The sequence below is a fragment of the Salmo salar genome, chromosome ssa13, assembly GCF_905237065.1.
Source record: "Salmo salar chromosome ssa13, Ssal_v3.1, whole genome shotgun sequence".
NCBI classification, from domain to species: Eukaryota; Metazoa; Chordata; class Actinopteri; order Salmoniformes; family Salmonidae; genus Salmo; species Salmo salar.
The window spans coordinates 38,914,503-38,934,572 of record NC_059454.1 but is presented as its reverse complement, the minus strand read 5'-3'; the positions used below and the strand labels follow the sequence as shown (position 1 = coordinate 38,934,572).

Sequence of the window (20,070 nt, the reverse complement as noted above, 5' to 3'; positions counted from 1 at the left end):
TTTTTTCCTATTGTGTTATTGACTGTACGATTGTTTATTCCATGTGTAACTCTGTGTTGTTGTTTGTGTCGCACTGCTTTGCTTTATCTTGGCCAGGTCACAGTTGTAAATGAGAACTTGTTCTCAACTAGCTTACCTGGTTAAATAAAGGTGAAATAAATACAAATGTAGATATTCCATAAAAAATCTGCAGTTTCCAGCTACAATAGTAATTTACAACATTAACAATGTATATACACTCTATTTCTGATCAATTTGATGTTATTTTGATGGACAACAATGTGCCTTTCTTTCAAAAACAAGGACATTTCTAAGTGACCCTAAACTTTTGAACGGTAGTGTATGTTTCAGTAAGATTGGATTTTTTGCATTTATAGCAATGGTTATCAACTGTACTGCAAGGATGGAACATTAGTCGTAGAACATTGAGGTTGTGGTGGGAGCTGCCGGGAGGTATTTGGTCATGTGAGACTTGACATCAGAATTGTTACAGAATGTGTTAAGTGGTGGTGTCCCATCCTTTCAGGTTGTTGGCCTGAGGTAGGACTAAATAGATTTAAATAGTGGAGTAGGGTGGTGTAATTTTGTATTTTTTGTGAGTAGTGTTAGATGGTAGGGTATTGACTTATTTTTTAATTCAAAGTATAAGGGAGTTGTACTCCAGTCTAGCAGGTGGCGGTAATGCAACATTTTATTGGATGCCAACCGCCGTTGAAGCTCAGCTAAGAAGTAGAGAGCGGCCACTAGAGTATCTAGTCAATATAAAATATTATCTGTTTTCTAGCAGATATCTCTTTCGAATGAGTGTGAAATCAAAGGCGGTTTAGAAACTCTGGTGGAATCACAGGCTATAGGAGAGTTAGCTAATCTGGCGGTAAACAACGTGCTCAAAAGTTCGTAGCTAGCTATATTTCTGTATTTTGAAGAATTGTCGATTTGCCCAGTGGTGTCACTTATCTTAGGCATCCTGGCTGGGTTTTCAAACAAGAATGGGTCGGAAAGTAGCTGACTAGCTAACTAATGTAGACTGATTTGCCAGCTAGTAGTTAACCCTAGCGGCTAAATTATGATGGACAAAGCCTTCCCTTTAAACAAATGATTTAGCTCGCTAGATGGCGGCAAGAAGCAGTTTTGTTTTAGAAAGATGGGTTAGCACCGTGTGTTGTTGCTAGCTAGCAGTGGCCCTTATACCAAAGATGGTCTCATGAGCTTATCTGTGTTTATGGTGTTTGTTCCAACCCGCTTCACCCATCATTATCGCCACCAACGAGGATGTGCAACTGCACTGCAGTATTCACGAACTTCGGACCTGCGCAGGGCCGTTCGCAGTGTTTTGGTCTTCAATAGTTTCATAAACCCCGCCCATTTCTACAATTTCTCTTTTTAAAATATGATTTTAAACCTAACCACACTGCTAACCGTATACATAGTTTTTTGTTATTGCAATTTTTGCTATTTTGTGGCTGTGGAATCTGACTTTGTTGCTAGAAGCTAGTGGAAACCTAGCTAGTACTTCGGTGGGAGGACAGAGTTTGCAAGTACAATATCAGAATGCAGTTAATTTGTTAGAAATTCTAATAATAACAGGTTATTAAGGATGCCCACAGGTTGAATATAAAACATTCATATGAAGATCTCTATTGGCAAGTAAACAATATTGTAGAATTGCTGCACTCATTCATATCATTTTTCGACGTAGAGTACTTCCGTGTAGCCATGGCCGATTCTGTAGCAGTAGAGGACCCGAAATTCACTTTACAAGAGGTTCTTGACACTTTTAAGTCATGCCTATCTGAAAACAAAGAAGTATACCTCGAACATTATGTAGCAGGATGGCTTGGTCTTGTAAGGTAAGTCGTTTGAATCTATGCTAGCCTAGATTCTTAGCTAACTAGGTAGCCCTGGGCTAACATTAAACAAACGGCTGGCAAATCATTGTGTGCACATAATCTAGTTATATGTACTAAAAATAAATATGCTATGTACATTACAGGGATTAACATTAAAGTTAGAATCCTTAGTTGAAACAATAACAAAGCGTTATCCCACCTTTGTTTTACCACAATCAAATTCGTAGAAAGAGCTATTTATGCAAGGACTGACCATCCCTGATATCAAAATTATAGTTTGAACTATGTTTTGGGCCTATAGTTAGTGTTTGTTTACATTGTTTACAAATAAAGTAAAACTAGCTCATGTTTAGGTTCTGATGGGGGTACAACAGTTGAACTAAAACTCAGGGGGCATTTATAAGTTATATTCTTCAAGAATCAATGGGTATATATCGTAAATGAATTATAAAAAAAAAAAATGGATGTAGCAACTAAGGACTCTAGCTTTAAGTGTTGCCCTATTGCCTGGGGCAAGTGAAGGGAGTAGTCGCACAAGTTGAGCCTGCTCTGAGATTGCACCATTGTGCATGTTAATTTAAAAAAAGACAAAACAACCAAACTGCAAAGAATTCCATTAGCCTAAAACTGATCTTTCTGGATCCTCACCATTGTTTAAGTGAAAGACAGACAATGTATGGTATTTATAGACAGGTTGGTTGTAACAGACGGGGTTGGCATAGACTGTTGATAACATGTAAACTGTATTTAGTCTCCAAATGTTTATTGAAAACAAACATTTTGACCATGAGCAGTTGTTTCTCAAATATATCTTTACAGTTGTTGGTTAGCGAGCTAGCAAATTTGAGCCATATTGGCATATACATGACATCAGTCAAAACAAGACATGGTATCAATAACAAGCTACGAGCTGAAACGAGCCATCTACGATTTCCCACATGGCAGCTTTTTGTCATTGATGCTTGCTATCTGACCGTTCAGAATCATAAGAACGCATGCCACATCAATGCGCACGCATCATTTTCGTGATGTCAGCCAACCCGGGCAAGTTGAGCCTGCACTGAGATTTTTTTATTTACCGATAGCAACACAAATACAAAATCCCAGTACTGATCTTAATGATTCCTTGATGTCAGCCCCTGAAATGATTCTGGTTGTCTCAATATAGAGCCATTTAGCATAATGAAATATTTGAAGACTCTTCCAATAAAAAAGGTTTTATGTTGTATTAAATGTGTTTATTGTCCTTTGTATCCAGATTCATGAACAGCCTGGGGAGTGTGTTCTCCTTCATCGCCAAGGATGCTGTCAACAAGATCCAAATCCTGATCAACCATCTGAACGGTGAGAATGGGGCCCACTACGTCACCGTCCAGTCTATGGTCAAATACGAACTGGACAACCAACTGGTGGATCTGACTAAGAGAGCCAGCTTCCCCGAGTCCGGCTGCCGCACCCTTCTGAGGCTGCACCGTGCCCTGCGCTGGTTGGAGCTCTTTCTCGAACGGCTGCGCACCAGCACTGAGGAAAGCAAGACCTCTGTCATGTGCTCTGAAGCCTATAATGAGTCCCTCTCCCAACACCATGCATGGATCATCCGCAAGGCTGCCGGTACAGCTTTCTGGGCTCTCCCAGGGCGTGCTACGTTCTTTGATGTGATGAATGTAGGTACCCCAGAGCAGGTAGTGGCCATGCTAGGGGATGCCCTGCCGCTCATCTCTGAGGTGTACCAAGTGACAGAGAACCTCTATGCCCAGAACAATATACTGGACTTGCCCTAGTAGGCAGGAAGTACTGTAGTAGTGGTTGCCTGGTGGTCCCAGATCTGTGTGTGTGTCATCTTGCCAACTCCAATGGAATTGTTTATAAGAGTTGGCAAGACAGCATAAATAGATCTGAGACCACCAGGCTACTGTCGGCCTCGTAGTCCAACCAGCACATCAATGCTGGCAAGCCGTGCTGCTCCTTTATTGTTTCTTGGTGACAATTTCTGGTGTATAGAGATGGGTGTATTACTGTATGTACATTACATTATTATGTAATAAGGCAGCATTACCCATATATTTATTTCTAATTAGAATTGTGTAATGGGATTTCTATGGCATTCAGTGCTGTTTTGTGCAACACATCTTTTTGCATTTAAGTCTCTCCTTAATTTAAGTATGCATCAGTTTTTATCGCTCAAAGTAGGTTTTGTATTACGGAAACAGTATGATTTCATTGCAAATGCAACACAATGAAATTGGGGATGGGACTGTGGATCTGTCTCTGTCCGTTAGTACGTACATACGTTCGTTCATCACACGTGAGATCTCGGACCGCACTGGCCCAATTTTGACAAATTGACAGCAATTTTGTGGAATGATGTGTCTTGCCATAAAAATCAGGCATTTACAAAATTACACTTATTATCCAGATGGCGTGACGAAAGAACTGCAGCCCATTGTTCAGATGGGTTAAATGGAAACTGAAATCTGGAGACTGACTGTAGGTCTATAACCTTTCACGTAGTCTTAATATTAACTCCTGCAGAATTAAGCATTTCTTGAAGTAAACTGATACATAAAGTGTACACTTTGATTCGGGAACAGGAGTGGAGAAATATGATTGATTTAGTTCAGCATCTTGAGAGAATGCAAATGTGCAGTCTGTAGAGGTGCTATCTTTATCAGCGTCATAAAAGCTGATAGTATTTCAACCACATAAAATATACATCTAAGTCGAATGTAAATCTTATCAGAAACATGTTGGGTTGTTTTCACAGCTTTCTATTTCCTTACAACCGGTTAAACTGATGTCATTTGGACATTCTGCACAGAAAATCTTTCCTATTTCTTTTGTTGCATTTTCTCCCAAGTCTCTAAATGTCTTTGCTCTGTGAAAGAAGCAGAGATGACAGGGAGAACTTTACCGTTGTCAACTAAATTTAAGCAATCATTTATACAATTCTGGTGAGCAAGGGTTTATTTAGGGTGTGTTCGTAAATTCACTGGTAGTGCCAGAGTGCGCTCTGGGCGATCTTAAATTCAGAGCATTGTCAGATAGTTGGTTCACAAATTCAGAGCGTTTCTCTCTCGGAGCATTCAGAGTGCACACTGAACACTGGCCGAGAAGTAGGGTCGATCCGAGCATTCTGACCTCACAACGGCACCCAAGCTAACTGGCTAAAGTTGGCTAGCTACTTCCAGACACAAATGACAACACCTCACTCTGACCATTTTACTCGCCCTAGCAGAGCTGGTTAGGCTGTTTTCATGTTATCTAGAGCATTGGTGACTAACTGTGTTGCTGGCAACAATTTAATAACTTTTTGTTTACTGACACCCCTTACAAAAAAAGATTGCTGCATAACTGCAGTATGTTGCGAATACTGCATCCAAAATAACCATTTTTTTTTATAACTGCAGTGCATCTGCAGTTACAGTGCAGTGTATCTGCACTTACAATGCAGTATAACTGCAGTGTATCTGCAGTTATTGTGCAATTACTGCATCCAAAATACCACAGTCAACTAGTTACTATGCTTTTACTGCAGTTTCAAAACTGTAATCTTTATTTGGAAGAGACCGATCATATTCAACGGAAGTTGTACATTCTTAAATTAATCAGTTATTCTGCATGCAGGCATACTCAGAGTAGTGCTCTGAAATCTTAGTAGATAGCCAGAGTGAATTTACCAACTCACCCTTAGTGTCCTAGGGCAACATATAATGACAGAAGAGAGGCCTACATGCAACTTATCTAAATATAGACAAGTTTTTTTCCATGAGCATGGCCATATTTCTATTACAGCATATTGGATGACTCTAATTCATATTCCATTCACCTAGTTCAATGTAACAGCGATAGGTTTAGACTACTACATGATACTCAAATTTTCCCTATACCATCATGAGGTTGCTACAACCTAGCCTATGAATGAAAGTTTACAACGTAGGTGCACACAGGTCGAGAGACATAGGGTGTCATAATTAGTCCAACAGTTGCAAACAAGAGTTTCTATTGGACAAATTCAGGTATGTTTATCCCTGTTTGTTCCATTTGCTTCCATTTAAGAAACGTTTTCAACAGAATTGGCTGAATGAATACACCCCTGATAATGCGTAAACACCGTTCACTTTCAAAACAGCCACGTTGTATTCCTTCTCGCATCTCTCCTCCTCTCACCTCTTCCCTTTGTTGTGGACTTCAATGCACAACACATCAGCTGTATGTGACCAGGCGGAAAAAACCTTTCCAAGCCAAACCGCTACACACAGCCTACATCATTGTCACCATATTAGCTAAAGTAATGTCATAGTCTGCATAGATAATAGAACTAACGAGTTAGTAAACCAGCTAGAGTCATGCAGTAACGCTACAGTGTACGGTCAGTAAGCAGTTACATCAACGAGGCCCCGGTGGCAATAAATTAGTAATACCAAAAGCTTACATTGGAAAAACCTTGGAGAAAAAACTACTTGGAGGAGTTCCGTGTGTTAGGTTGGAAAGTCATAGCCAGCTAGCTAACATAGCATCACTCTGTTTGAGCAGGGTGTTTCAGTAGGCTAAACTAGCCAGCTGCATTTGCTAAGTAAGTGAAACTGAAAGTGGGGAAAAGGAACAATCTCTATTTCTCTCTTGCTTCCTCTTAATGTGTTCAAAACTGTTCCAACTATTGTCTTTCTCTCTCTGAGTTAACTACTCACCCCATTGTACACACTGCAGTGCTAGCTGTAGTTTATGCTTTCAGTACCAGATTAATTCTCTGATCCTTTGATTGGGTGGACAACATGTCAGTTCATGCTGCAAGAGCTCTGATAGGCTGGTGGACGTTTTGTTTTGCTTTAGAAATCGGTCATTTACAAAGTTACACTGATTGGCCGGGGGGCTGCATCATTCGTGGGGATGACATGTTTACTGTTGCCTTGTTTATCGTTTAAAATATGTACCACTTAATCTTACAGTTTTGCATTTTTTCTGTTGACTATGAATGAAATGATAAATTAAACACTGACACCTGATAAGTCTAGACTTTGTCTTTGTTCTATTTCTGCAATGATTTATGTTTCTTCATAATTGTGTCATGGTGTTATATAACCTAAGAATGAATATGGATATTAGCGTTAAATCTGGTGCAATGTTTCAAATACAGTTTGCATAATGTAAAACATCTCTGGAGTAAAATTACAGGAACTTTCAATAAATTCTCTGGTATTCCCAAAGTCTCAGTTGGAGGATTCCCTGAATCAGGAGGGAATAAACAGGAAATCCGGAATCAGGATCCTCTAATCAGGATTTACGAAAAACCAGGGAATTGATTGAAAGTTCCTGAAATCTTGCAACCCTAGTCTGGAGCAGTGTGATTAGAAATGGAATAGATACGACTGATGCTGCACGCTCCTTGATTTGCACCAGGGGGCAGCTTTGTTGATGTGTGAGGCAAGCAGCGTTGTCAAGGTAACTATCGCTGTATCGGTAACTTGAGTTACGCTGCCGGCTGAAAAAGCTTGAAAACTTCCCTCGAGTGTTGACAAGCAAAAAAAGAGACTGATCTATCAGCTGAAATGCAAGGTATGCTGCATATGTTTGTTAGTATTCTTATCGTGCACTATCTGTAATTCTAGTGGCAAGTATGTCCCCTCTTTGTTACCTACTTGGATCGGACAGCTTAGTTACCTAACGTTAATTTGGTAACGTTAACTGGTCAACAAGGAAATCAAATGGAAGACATTTTCTGTGATTGGCATGTCAAGATTAGTAAACTTTCAAGCTGGCCAGTGCTCTCAAAAAGGGTGGCCAGTCTCCTCCTTAACAGCTACTGGGCATGAAGACTTTTGCGCCAACCCTGATGAGCAGACAGTAACAAAACTTTCAGCAGGGATGTAACAAAAGCCTGTACACCCAGTGGCTCTCAGCAAGAATGCCATTCACATTGTGACTATGATGACAGAGAATGTCACAGAATAGCTATTATATTTATATTTCAGTTCTCTCTTAACTATCTCCCATCTTTTAGAGTTGAGTCACATCTAAAACATTTGACTGCTGTGGAGAAGAATGCATTTGACCAGGCCAAAGTCCTCGAAAGGGCGTAGTCGACCCAACCTGAGCCACACGCCAAACATGGATGTGGCTGAAAGCTTCCACAACACACCACTGATCCCGAAGCCTCCTTCAATGGGCTACGACAGGTCAGATCGTTGCCTCCGCTCCCGCTTCAGGCAGAGCAGCCAGCTGAGCGTGAAACAAGACCCAGACTACCTACATACTGTTCCCGAGGTACCCTCTCTTCCCTTCCCTTGGAACAAATACAAGCCCCTCCCCTCTATTGAGAAGAAGCCATCAGAGGAGGGTGTCTCTTTGAGGGGCATGGAGGAGAAGACATCCAAGCTCAGTCTGTCCGACAGCCTCATTATCCAGGCTCGGCAAGGGCACGGGGAGCATCAGCTGTCCTCAGTGAGGACCCGAGCAGAATCCCGGAGCAACCCGGAGATAGGCAACGTGTCAGAGGTGCTTTGCAAGGTCTGCCCCACTCACAACCCTCCGGACCTCAGCGTGATGGCCACAACCCCAGAGGCAGAAAGCCCACCAGTATTCTCCCCTGGCACTCCTGGGCCTTTGAGCTTACTCCTTGCCATCCGGGCTCCGTGTGGTAGGCGGTTTGAGGAGCACTTCCTACCCACAGACACCCTACTGACGGTGCTTGCCAGTGCAGAGGCCAGATATGGGGCCAGATATGAGCATGGTTACATTGAGATCGTGGATGGCTACGTTAAGAGTGGTGTGGATAGACCCCTCCGAAGGACATTCACAGACCTGAACATGACTTTGGCCCAATGTGGCATCTTAAATAGATCAGTACTGTGCATCTTTCAGGAGGATATGGACTCTGCCTGAACTCAAGATGGATGACACAGTATAACAACAAAATTAAAGTTATGACAAATAGGCCTATGTATTATATTAACAATGAAGCCATATGTTTAGAGGAAAGAGTGCTTGTTTCCATTGTAAAGAGGAGCTTAGGAAGGTGTGTTTTGCATTTAAGGTAAAACAAAACTAGCCTTTTCTCACAGCCACTGTGCCACAGAATAAGCCCAGACAGACATACTTTAGGTAAGTAATCTTTATTACAACCACCATTTAGAAATGACAAAACCAAAAAAAGTGCAGAAAGTATAAGAGAATAGATTCAGCAGAGGCTATTTTAGCTTTCATAGCCAAGGTAAACACTCTAAACTCTTGTTTAGTTCAAGCAGTCCAAATATAAATCATATTCACTGAGGTACAAAATAAAACAATTCAATGGTGTTTTGCTCAATAAAGCTTTTCCTCTTGAAATAGATCTATTATTTATTCCTAACAACTTAGGTATATTCCATACAATCTTATTTTACTTGGTAAAAGTGACCAACTTCTGTCAGTTGACAGAATAAGCTTGAATGTGACTGAACAAAACTTGTTTCCACTGAAACAACCTCCCGCCATAGATTTGCAGAACCTATTGGGGAAAAAATAAAATAAAAAGAGGGAGCAACTGCTCCAATACTCGCAGTATTAATACAATGGAATCTTTGGATTATTGTGAAGCACACATCTAAACCATCAAGAATGTATTTAGTGTTGTGATCCTGAAATTCTTTATATCACTTAGGATTGTTAGTCTAGACTGATCATGAGTTGCCTTCTCATTAATAAGGAATGGACATTTCTCCAGTTTGGTTACTACTTCCCATTTGCTCAACTTCAAATCACATTACCTTCCACTAGTATTATTCTATAAGAAAATGTTTTTTAAGACCAATCAGCACAGCAAACTTCCCCCATTCTAACTATTGCAAAGTCTTGTTTGATTCAATATATTGTTTGATTCAATATATTGTATATTGCTAACAACCAATGGCTACCTATACATGCCTCAGAGAGACTTCAAGATCTAGAGGGTAAAATATTAGTTTAGTACAACCACTCAATAAAAAAATAATATAGCAACTGAACACCAACCGTAATGCTAGTAGTATCAATGAAGGTTATCCTGCTTTTGTCAGATTTTACTTTTCATAGCAGGTTAGGAGAACATTTGCAGCAGGTTAGGATAATTAGGTTAAGGTTAGGAAAAGGGTTAGGGTTCGCTAAAATACAAAAAATGTAAACCTTTGACATTAATTTGAAAATCTGGATCCTTCTAGCCATGACCTCTCTTTGGCATGAACAATTGTCCTGAAAATGCTAAAATGCTTTGCATTTAAGGCATGGCTAACATCTGTCATTTCATGTAAACATTCAAATAAATCCTTAAAGTGACAAGTCCAAAAGCCCAAATGAGTTAATAGTCCAAACTGCATAAATAGTTGCATTAAATGATTAGTGATCAAGGTTAGCAGTATCTAGTTGCTGATTTTCTCGATTTCATCGAGATCATCAGTGTCAAGCTTGTTGATCTTCTTATCTATGGAAAAATAAATACAGGAAATTATTAGAACATTGTCTTATAGATCAAAATGTACAACCTTGTGAAGACTTCTAGAAACAGAGTGACGTACTGAAATGTTCCTCGATTTGGTTGAGAATGTTCATGCTGTGTTTGCTGTCAATCATATTGACTGCAAGGCCCCTCTTGCCGAAGCGTCCTGTGCGACCAATCCGGTGAAGGTATGTCTCGTTGTCAGCGTTTCCGTATTTGTCCATGGGCAGGTCAAAATTTATCACCACAGAAACTTGCTCAACATCAATGCCTATCAATAGAAAGAGAAAAAAACATGCCCTTAGGCCTATTCAATGTAAAACATTTATAATTAAAAATGAGTTAAACACTCATCCTCACCCTCCTACTTTGGATAAATGGTACCATTAATCTAGCTTTCAATGACAGTCTTTATACCTCTGGAGCATACGTTGGTGGTCACCAGGACTTTCTCCTTGCCCTCCCTGAAGCGTTCGATGATGGCCGCTCTCTGTTCCACAGTCATCTCCCCACTCAGCAGCGCCACCACATGGCCCTCCTTAGTCAGCTCTGCAGCCAGCCAGCCAGCTGTCCTTCGGGTCTAGAGGCAAAGAAGCCTACTTTATTTCTTTACTTCATTAGTTTATGTACCGTATCAAACCCAATCCCTCAGAGAATTCCTTCAATCCTGGGATAAGTTGAGGACACTCACGTGACAGAAGATCATAGCTTGGGCGATGGTGATGGCGCCGTAGATATTACAGAGTGCTGTGAACTTTTCCTCCTTGTCGCTGCAAAGCACGTAATACTGCTTGATGGTGTCCAGAGTCTCCTCTTCACGTTTCAGCTTGATGATGTTGGGGTCTGGCACAACCCTCTCAGCAAACTTCCACACGGAGTCCTCAAAGGTGGCAGAGAACAGCAGCATCTGACATTCCTTTGGCAACATTCTGAACAGGGGAAAGAAAAGTCCTTAAAGAACTAGACTGTTACGCTGTTATTGAGTAGAATAGCATCTGAAAATCATCAGCAGTCATTAACCGCTCTTGGGTAGGGGGCAGTATTTTCACGGCCGGATGAAAAACGTACCCAAATTAAACGGCCTACTACTCGGGCCCAGGAACTAGAATATGCATATTATTAGTAGATTTGGATAGAAAACACTCTGAAGTTTCTAAAACCGATTGAATGATGTCTGTGAGTATAACAGAACTCATATGGCAGGCAAAAACCTGAGAAAAATCCAACCAGGAAGTGGGAAATCTGATTCTTGTCTATTCAAGTCATTGCCTATCTAACACACAGTGACTTAGGGTTCATTTTGCACTTCCTACGGCTTCCACTAGATGTCAACAGTCTTTAGAACCTAGTTTCAGGCTTTTGCAGTGAACAGAGAGCGAACAAGAAGGCCGGGAAGTTGGTGACTCAGAAAATGACATGAGTTTTGTGGCGCGTGTTCACGTGATGAGGTATCTGTGTTCCAAAACGTTTTTCAAGACATTGGAATCGTCCGGTTGGAATATTATTGTAGTTTTATGTTAAAAAGGCCCTAAAGATTGATGCTATACAACATTTGACATGTTTCAACGAACGTAAATATAACTTTTTTTTTAACTTTTCGTCGTGAAAAGTAGCTTACTGAACGTGCAAACAAGGAGGTATTTGGACATAAATTATGGACTTTATCAAACAAAACAACATTTATTGTGGACCTGGGATTCCTGGAAGTGCCCTCTGATGAAGATCAAAGGTAAGTGAATATTTATAATGCTATTTATGACTTTAGATGACTCCAAAAATGGCAGGTATCTGTATTGCCTGGTGTATGTTTCTGAGCGCCGTACTCAGATTATTGCAAAGTGTGCTTTCCCCGTGAAGCTTTTTTGAAATCTGTCACAGCGGTTGCATAAAGGAGATGGTTATCTATAATTCTTTGAATAACAGTTTAATATTTTATCAACGTTTATGATGAGTATTTTTGTAAATTGTTGTGTTGATTCACCGGCAGTATTGGAAGCAAAATATTTTCTGAACATCACGCGCCAATGTAAAATGCTGTTTTTGGATATAAATATGAACTTTATCGAACAAAACATACATGTATTGTCTAACATTGAGTCCTAGGAGTGTCATCTGATGAAGATCGTCAAAGGTTAGTGCTTAATTTTAGCTGAATTTCTGGTACTTGTGACCCCTCGCCTGCTTGGAAAATGGCTGTGTGGTTTTTCTTGTGTTGTACCTGTCCTAACATAACCTAACTTTATGCTTTCGCCGTAAAGCCTTTTTGAAATCGGACAATGTGGTTACATTAAGGAGAAGTGTACCTTTAAAATGGTGTAAAATAGTCGTATGTTTGAGAAGTTTGAATTATGACATTTTGTTGTTTTGAATTTGGCGCTCTGATTTTTCACAGGCTGTTGAATAGTGTGAATAGCGTCCCACCTGCCCAAGAGAGGTTAAGAGCCCTTTTACAAGTGTCTGTAAACAAAGTTAATGGCAGCGCTCATGATTACTGGCCTGCAAGACGAGCTTGTCTCGTATCACTTAAGTTCTGCTAGATGAGAGTACTGTACATTTACAACTTTCTATATGGAAATCTCACCTTTGGATCCGGATGCTCTGGTCCTGGTGACCCTGTGTGGCGATCATGACATCAGCCTCATCCAGGACAAAGACGCTGATCTTCTTGGGGTTGATGATCTTCAGTTTAGAGCACCAGTCCAAGACCGTGCCAGGTGTCCCGATGACAATCTGCTCCTGAAGCTTCGCCCCTCGGTCCACTGCTCAGCACCCAGAGACAAACAGGACAGTTAATGATATTGTTACAATGATGCTTTTCATCAACATCTTATATTTACAGAACATCAACTCTATAATACACGTGTGGCATTTTCGTCATTGACAGTTATGCTTTCGACATTAAATTTGTGTGAGAGCACTGGCAGTGACAGCATAGGCCTACCATTTCCCCAGTGAAATTAGGCACCCAAACTTTACAGGTTGTATTCAAAATAAATAAAAAAGTAGGAATGTTTTGAGACTTACATTTATTGCCACGAATGGCATATGCCAATTTGACCTCAGGATAGAATTTCCCCATCTGCTCAATGACTTTACCAGTCTGCAAAGCTAGCTCGTACGTTGGGGCAATGCAAAGACACTGAGGGGGCAAAATAAGAAGTTTCAGTAATAAGAGGCTTCTATCTACAAAACCAACGAACAAAAAAAGCAACACATTGTGATAGATGTTCTCTAAACTAATACATGTTCCTGTAACCCTGATCTGTAGGTGCTCTTAATAAAACAACCCATAAAAATCCACCTAAAGAGCAAACTCTTTCTGACCTTACTGATTACCTGACCTCTTGAGGTCTAACCTCTCTCATAGCCTGAGTAATGCTGATGGACCATGGCATTGCTGAAGATGGAGATGCCACTCACCTGTGCCCATTTGTTAGTTGGGTCGACATGGCTGAGCATGGCCAGCACAAAGGCAGCTGTTTTACCTGTGCCGGACTGTGATTGGGCAATCAGGTTCTGAGGTCTGGAACCAGAGGGATAATACACGCTGAAGAGAGATTAATGGGGGACTAAAAGGTAGATTCCATTAATTTCACCTAAAAAAAAAAATCAAGCAAACAACTATATTACTGTGTACATAAACACTGGTTAATAACTAGTTTGACTACATCTGACTGAAAGTTGAAATTAAATGTGTAACCTCAGAACACACATCACAACAACACCTTCAAATGTCCAGTATGGAAAAACAAAAATGTATGAAAATGTATGAAATGTATGCATTCACTACTGTAAGTCGCTCTGGATAAGAGCGTCTGCTAAATGACTAAAAATGTTTTTTTTAAATGTCCAGAATATCTAGGCTATTTCCTCCATTATTGAATAATGGGTACTCACGGCTCTGCCAGCATCATGGGCAGGGCATTCTCCTGGATCTTAGAGGGTCTGTTGAAGCCCATGTCATACACTCCCTTTAGCAGCTTATCTTTCCTGAGATGGATGTACAATAAAAAAAGCATTGAAGCCATGAAAAGGACAACATGTAATGAAAAGGCTGACCAAACACATGATGCCACAAAAAAAAAAGCAATGTTACGGATCCTAACTCAGGTTGAAATACACTGTATAATCAAGGCTTCATGTGAGGTGTAAGCACTGGTGAATTTGAAATCAGATATCACTTACAATCTCAGCTCTTCAAATGTCTTGACCGAGTAAAGAGGAGAGTTGGGATCCCTCTGAAGAACCTCTACTTGATTGGTAGTGTTCACAAGGCTGGTGTGGATCATCTTATTCAACAATGACTGGGCCGCTTTGTCCTCTAAAAGACAAGAGTGACAGGTGAATGACCTGTCCGACTACACTAATTGAATGGAGACATGACAGGGAGATGAGAATAAACCCTAAGAATTCACACCTTTTTCCTCCCCTTCTACATTGGTGCCATCCTCCACTTGCTTTGTGGTACCTGGCAGAAAAACAAAAACTCATCACATGATTGTATCACAAAAATGTAATGGACAATACATGGAAGAATATCAAGAGCAAATGTTTGATTGACATCGGTGATTTTACCCTTTTTTGCCTTATTAGGTGGAGCATCACCTCGAGGTGGAGATCTTATCACCAAGGAGCCGAACTGGTAAGAGAAACCAAAATGTTTTATTAGTACGCAAATATCTAATCTCAGAATGAAAGTTTTCCCTCATAAAATCTTGGCAAGCAAGTGTCAAATTCGACCAACAAACAAAGCCACGACAAACACAGCTACAGTCAATGGCAGTGCTTTCAAAAGGTGTGTCAGTAAGTGGAACACCACCAGCACATGGTATGCTAAAGTATTAACTCGGCCACAAATTGCCTCAGTTGCAGTTGGCTGGGCTCGCAAACTAGCAGCATAAAGTTAGATACTTTTCGTAAAGCATAGCTGCGAATATAGCTGTCTGGCTAATTGTACCAAGCTAGCTAAACTTGCTAGCCTATACATTTAAACTTACTGAGTCAGTCGTAGATTCCTGTTTATCGACAGCAAGGGCCCAGGAGTCAGTAGCCATTATTAACCTTTACTGTATATTATTTTAGACCAAGTTTAAGAAGTTTTAGATACACAAACAATGCAATCAAGCTGGGCGTCGAAAGAGATGCTGCCTGCCAAGCCAAAGAAGCTACCGCTGATGCGCACCGGCTGTAGCTAGCTCAGCTGCACTCATTCCGATGGAAACTCGGAAGTGGAATTCTGATCAACTTTGTTTTACCCCCAAATGTGTTTGTGTAGGAGGTGGTTTAAAATTAGCAATACCACAGACTATATTGGAATAATACAATCTTTATCAGATAAGCAGGTTTGGCTATTTTTTACTTGTCAGTTTAAACTATTGTTTGTTAATCGTTAACGTATTACAGCTATAAATTATATGCCATTTCTATCGAATTTGATATGGTTTATTCTTGTTGATTCGTCATCTGGACCCAGACAAATTGAGTAGGAGAAGAGATTATGGATGTCCTGATCGGTCCTAATGAAAGTGACCCAGCCAGGTAGAGACCTGACAGTCCACATCACTCTCTCTCTCTCTCTCTCTCTCTCTCTCACACACACACACACACACACACACACACACACACACACACACACACACACACACACACACACACACACACACAGATTAAGAGAGGAAAGAGAGAGAGGGGGGTTATGGCCAGCATTATGCTAATTTAATTGAGGAGCGGATGCAGCTTCAGCCAATACCCTCCACCCACACAACCCCCTCCCTCATGCCAACCTAAAATGTCTTTTAAGATGCCAGTAGAACTCTATATCGATTGTCATGGTTACCTCCTCAGTGGAAAAAAATAATAGGTGGATCAGACTAACAGTGGCCACAATGCAGACAGCTAAACTCCCACTACCCACATTAAAATAAAAACATTATAGGCTTTCCAATAAACCAGAGACAGAGACTTGTCGGCGATGGTGAGTGGGAAGGTTAATGCCTGCCCTGGGTGGAGGCAAGAGAGACATGCTTTATGTCCCCCCCCCCACCCCCACTACTCCTCCATGCCTGGTGCTGCATTTCATCTATTTAGTCTGATCCCCCAGCTTTCAAAAAGGATCCATAAATGGGGTCTCCCATCATCGATTGCAGGGAAGGAGAGTGGTGGTGCTGATGCTATAAATGCAAAGAGGAGAGGTACTAGGGGAAAGGGATGCTAATCTGTTGCAAAGGACTGTCTGTCTCTCTTTCTCTCTCTCTCTCTCTCTCTCTCTCTCTCTCTCTGAGTCTCTCTCTCTCTCCGTTAGCGAAAGCCTCTAACTCCAGCCACAAGGAGGGAGGACAGCGACTGAGCTGAGAGATACTTTTTATAACCACATGTTGCTGTGCTGACTGAATTGCTGCCACGGTTGCTGCCTGTCAACTGTCCTTCTTTGATTTGTTTAGTCCCTCTGTGAAAAGCCAGAGCCATTTAATTAATAGTAACTCTGCCCACCTGTGACAGCTGGCATTTCCTCTACGCCACATGTAGAGGCAAGAAAAAAGGGAGGGAAGAGAAATAGAAGGGAAAGGACATCTTTCATGAAAAGTGGGCATCCAAAAGACAGACATAATTTCACTCCCAGTTGACACAAATGAAAGGTAAGAAGACGTGTTGATATCAGATGATGTCAGTGATCGCATGACATGATGCTGCTTCCATTCTCTACATTCTAAATATGATTTGTATATTTTAAAAGTTGCTAAATATTGTGCATGTATATTGTATAATGGCATTGATATTTTTGCAATTATAATGGTCTGCAATGAAATCCAGCAATAGCAATCAACAGGTGTTTTTTCAGACCTATTTCCTTGGAAAGCTGTTGTTATTGCAATGTTATTATGACTCTACTGTATTAATGGTGGCTTCTGGTATATTTATAGTGGATGAAATTAGGTTATGTTTGGATGAACCTTTCTGGAGATTTCAGGATGATTCATACGACAAGGAGAGGGGTCTCATGGGGTCTATCACTTGGACACAATCAATATCATGACCTGTCAGACTGAAGAAGAAAAAAAATCCCATTAAAAGAGAAACTGTAATGGATTGCCTTATGACCATTGGCCAGAAATAATTGGAGCAAGTTTCTAGAATTATTGAAAGGGGATAGTTTTGTGCATAAGATAAATCAACTTAATTGTGAACATTTTATGTGAACATTCCCCCTCAATTTGAGTTCCTGTTCTCATATTTTATATATATATATGTATGTATGTATGTATGTATGTATGTATGTATGTATGTATGTATGTATGTATGTATGTATGTATGTATGTATGTGTGTGTGTGTGTGTGTGTGTGTGTGTGTGTGTGTGTGTGTGTGTATACAAGGTGGGGGAAAAGAAGAAAAAACACACACACACATACACACACACACACACATACACACATACATACATACATACATACATACATACATACATACATACATACATACATACATACATACATACATACATACATATATATATATATATATATATATATATATATATATATATATAAAATATGAGAACAGGAACTGTGTGTGTTTTTTATTCTTTTTCCCCCACCTTGATTGCTTAGCATGGCTATAAAATAAGTGGATTTAGTTTATCAATCATGTTTGCATTATAACTGTACATCAATATGAGGCTATCTGATTTCACAATGCATTTCTGTATTGTCATAGCTAAAACAGTTTTACAGTCCAGTTATCCTGTTCAATTTATTTTTAGAATAAAGTAAGAATAATGGCATTAATGTATGCTTCATTGTACTGTGAGATATTTTGAGTCTTACAGGAACAAGACACTCCATCTCTAACACATCAATATTATAATATATATAATATAATAATATTATTAAATATAATACTATATCAATATTCCCGGCTTGTGCCCCATAGGACACATGGTGGCACGGTTGACACTGATTGCAGAACAGAGCAGAGCAGAGCAGATGTGAGCAATGTTGATGCATCTGTCTGACCTTTTCCTTTTCAATAAATGACAATGCTGTGCCAGCCAGCCAAAACCTCCTTTTGATTAAGTAGTACGAGGAGGGGGAACGCATTTTGTCAATGAATTATGGATCCTGTAAAGTGTGGCTGCATTATGACAACAGATAGTGGTCTGGTCTGTTAAATGTTGTCATCTTATCGAGTCCAGGGAGTCAGGGAGAGCAACAATCTTGAGCTTCATCATGTAGATAATTAAGATCTTGAGGTTTCATGGAAAATACTCTTTGTCTGAAGAAGTAGGTAGAGTTGTTCACTATGTGGAAGTATTGTAGTCTGTGTAGTCTTATAGCCACTAGTACTGGCTTATTAGGCAGGCAGCCTCTCAGTTTCTATGTAAATTGCTTTCCTCACAACACCTCGCATAAAGCCAGTGTTAGAAGCTCAGGCAATGACTCTCCGGACACGACAGACCCAGAACACCACATACAGTACCAGTCAAAAATGTGGACACACCTACTCATTCAAGTTTTTTTTTACTATTTTTACTATTTTCTACATTGTAGAATAATAGTGAATACATCAAAACTATGAAATAACACATATGGAATCATGTCATAACCAAAAAGGTGTTAAACAAATCAAAATATATGTATTTTATTTTAGATTCTTCAAAGTAGCCACCTTTTGCCTTGATGATAGCTTTGCACACTCTTGGCATTCTCTCAACCAGCTTCACCTGGAATGCTTTTTCAACAGTCTTGAATGAGTTCCCACATATGCTAAGCATTTGTTGGCTGCTTTTCCTTCACTCTGCGGTCCAACTCATCCCAAACCATCTCAATTGTTTTGAGGTCATGTGATTGTGGAGGCCAGGTCATCTGATGAAGCACTCCCATCACTCTCCTTCTTGGTCAAATAGCCCTTACACAGCCTGGAGGTGTGTTAGGTCATTGTCCTGTTGAAAAACAAATGATAGTCCTATTAAGCACAAACCAGAAGGGATGGCCTATTGCTGCAGAATGCTGTGGTAGCCATGCTGGTTAAGTGTGCCTTGAATTCTAAATAAATCATAGACAGTGTCACCAGCAAAGCACCCCCACACATCACACCTCCTCCTCCATGCTTCACGGCGGGAACTACACATGCGGAGATGATCTGTTCACCTACTCTGCATCTCACAAAGACACGGCGGTTGGAACCAAAAATCTCAAATGTGGACTCATCAGACCAAAGGACAGATTTCCACCGGTCTAATGTCATTTGCTCATGTTTCTTGGCCCAAGCAAGTATCTTCTTCTTATTGGTGTCCTTTAGTAGTGGTTTCTTTGCAGCAATTCGATCATGAAGGCCTGATTCACGCAGTCTCCTCTGAACAGTTGATGTTGAGATGTGTCTCTGTGAAGCATTTATTTGGGCTGCAGTTTCTGAGGCTGGTAACTCTAATGAACTTATCCTCTGCAGCAGAGGTAACTGGATATTCCTTTCCTGTGGTGGTCCTTATGAGAGCCAGCTTCATCATAGTGCTTAAGGTTTTTGCGACTGCACTTAAAGAAGCTTTCAAAGTTCATGAAATGTTGCGGATTGACTGACCTTCATGTCTTAAAGTAATGATGGTCTGTCGTTTCTCTTTGCTTATTTGAGCTGTTCTTGCCATAATATGGACTTGGTCTTTTACCAAATAGGGCAATCTTCTGTATTCCACCCATACCTTGTCACAACACAACTGATTGGCTCAAATGCATTAAGAAGGGTTAGGGTTACTTTTCATTTAAATGTATTCCAGGTTACTACCT

At 40.4% G+C, this 20,070-nt stretch overlaps 4 protein-coding genes across 6 annotated transcripts in view; 3 read left to right on the top strand and 1 right to left on the bottom strand.

Moving 5' to 3' along the window:
* The first annotated feature begins 770 nt into the window (after nucleotides 1-770).
* On the top strand, nucleotides 771-6,861 carry LOC106567139 (ceramide-1-phosphate transfer protein). The gene is made up of 2 exons (XM_014136096.2): nucleotides 771-1,850; nucleotides 3,109-6,861. The coding sequence occupies exons 1-2, from the start codon at nucleotides 1,717-1,719 to the stop codon at nucleotides 3,629-3,631; spliced, it is 657 nt and encodes a 218-aa protein (XP_013991571.2). The 5' UTR covers nucleotides 771-1,716; the 3' UTR covers nucleotides 3,632-6,861.
* Nucleotides 6,862-7,257: 396 nt separating this feature from the next.
* Nucleotides 7,258-9,173, top strand: ubxn10 (UBX domain protein 10). The gene is made up of 2 exons (XM_014136100.2): nucleotides 7,258-7,403; nucleotides 7,849-9,173. Exon 2 carries the CDS (start codon nucleotides 7,890-7,892, stop codon nucleotides 8,727-8,729), a length of 840 nt encoding a protein of 279 aa, XP_013991575.2. The 5' UTR covers nucleotides 7,258-7,403; nucleotides 7,849-7,889; the 3' UTR covers nucleotides 8,730-9,173.
* Nucleotides 8,944-15,550, bottom strand: LOC106567140 (ATP-dependent RNA helicase DDX19B). Of its 3 annotated transcripts, none has more exons than XM_014136097.2 (12): nucleotides 15,294-15,550; nucleotides 14,872-14,935; nucleotides 14,714-14,764; nucleotides 14,482-14,617; nucleotides 14,194-14,286; nucleotides 13,717-13,843; nucleotides 13,321-13,435; nucleotides 12,878-13,055; nucleotides 10,988-11,225; nucleotides 10,714-10,876; nucleotides 10,376-10,567; nucleotides 8,944-10,281 (listed from the first exon to the last, which is right to left on the bottom strand). In XM_014136097.2, the coding sequence occupies exons 1-12, from the start codon at nucleotides 15,348-15,350 to the stop codon at nucleotides 10,220-10,222; spliced, it is 1,476 nt and encodes a 491-aa protein (XP_013991572.1). In that variant the 5' UTR covers nucleotides 15,351-15,550; the 3' UTR covers nucleotides 8,944-10,219. The 3 variants fall into 3 exon arrangements, with proteins under 3 accessions (XP_013991572.1, XP_013991573.1, XP_013991574.1); XM_014136098.2 differs by having other exon boundaries at nucleotides 13,717-13,819; nucleotides 15,294-15,549; XM_014136099.2 differs by lacking the exons at nucleotides 14,482-14,617; nucleotides 14,714-14,764; nucleotides 14,872-14,935; nucleotides 15,294-15,550 and having other exon boundaries at nucleotides 13,717-13,892.
* An 852-nt stretch (nucleotides 15,551-16,402) lies between these two features.
* Nucleotides 16,403-20,070, top strand: part of LOC106567143 (von Willebrand factor A domain-containing protein 5B1) — a 72,576-nt gene continuing 68,908 nt past the window's right edge. Inside the window, exon 1 of the mRNA XM_045692756.1 lies at nucleotides 16,403-16,931. The gene's annotated coding sequence lies outside the window, so the exon portion shown is untranslated. The remainder of the gene's footprint in view (nucleotides 16,932-20,070) is intronic.

Excerpts from the sequence above, each read along its gene's own strand:
- ubxn10 (XM_014136100.2), top strand. The coding sequence starts at position 7,890 with ATGCATTTGACCAGGCCAAAGTCCTCGAAAGGGCGTAGTCGACCCAAC.
- LOC106567140 (XM_014136097.2), bottom strand. The coding sequence starts at position 15,350 with ATGGCTACTGACTCCTGGGCCCTTGCTGTCGATAAACAGGAATCTACG. Across the intron at positions 14,618-14,713 it reads TGTAGAAGGGGAGGAAAAAG|AGGACAAAGCGGCCCAGTCA; the intron begins GTGTGAATTCTT and ends CTTGTCTTTTAG. Across the intron at positions 11,226-12,877 it reads CAGAGCATCCGGATCCAAAG|AATGTTGCCAAAGGAATGTC; the intron begins GTGAGATTTCCA and ends TCCCCTGTTCAG.
- LOC106567139 (XM_014136096.2), top strand. The coding sequence starts at position 1,717 with ATGGCCGATTCTGTAGCAGTAGAGGACCCGAAATTCACTTTACAAGAG. Across the intron at positions 1,851-3,108 it reads GGATGGCTTGGTCTTGTAAG|ATTCATGAACAGCCTGGGGA; the intron begins GTAAGTCGTTTG and ends CTTTGTATCCAG.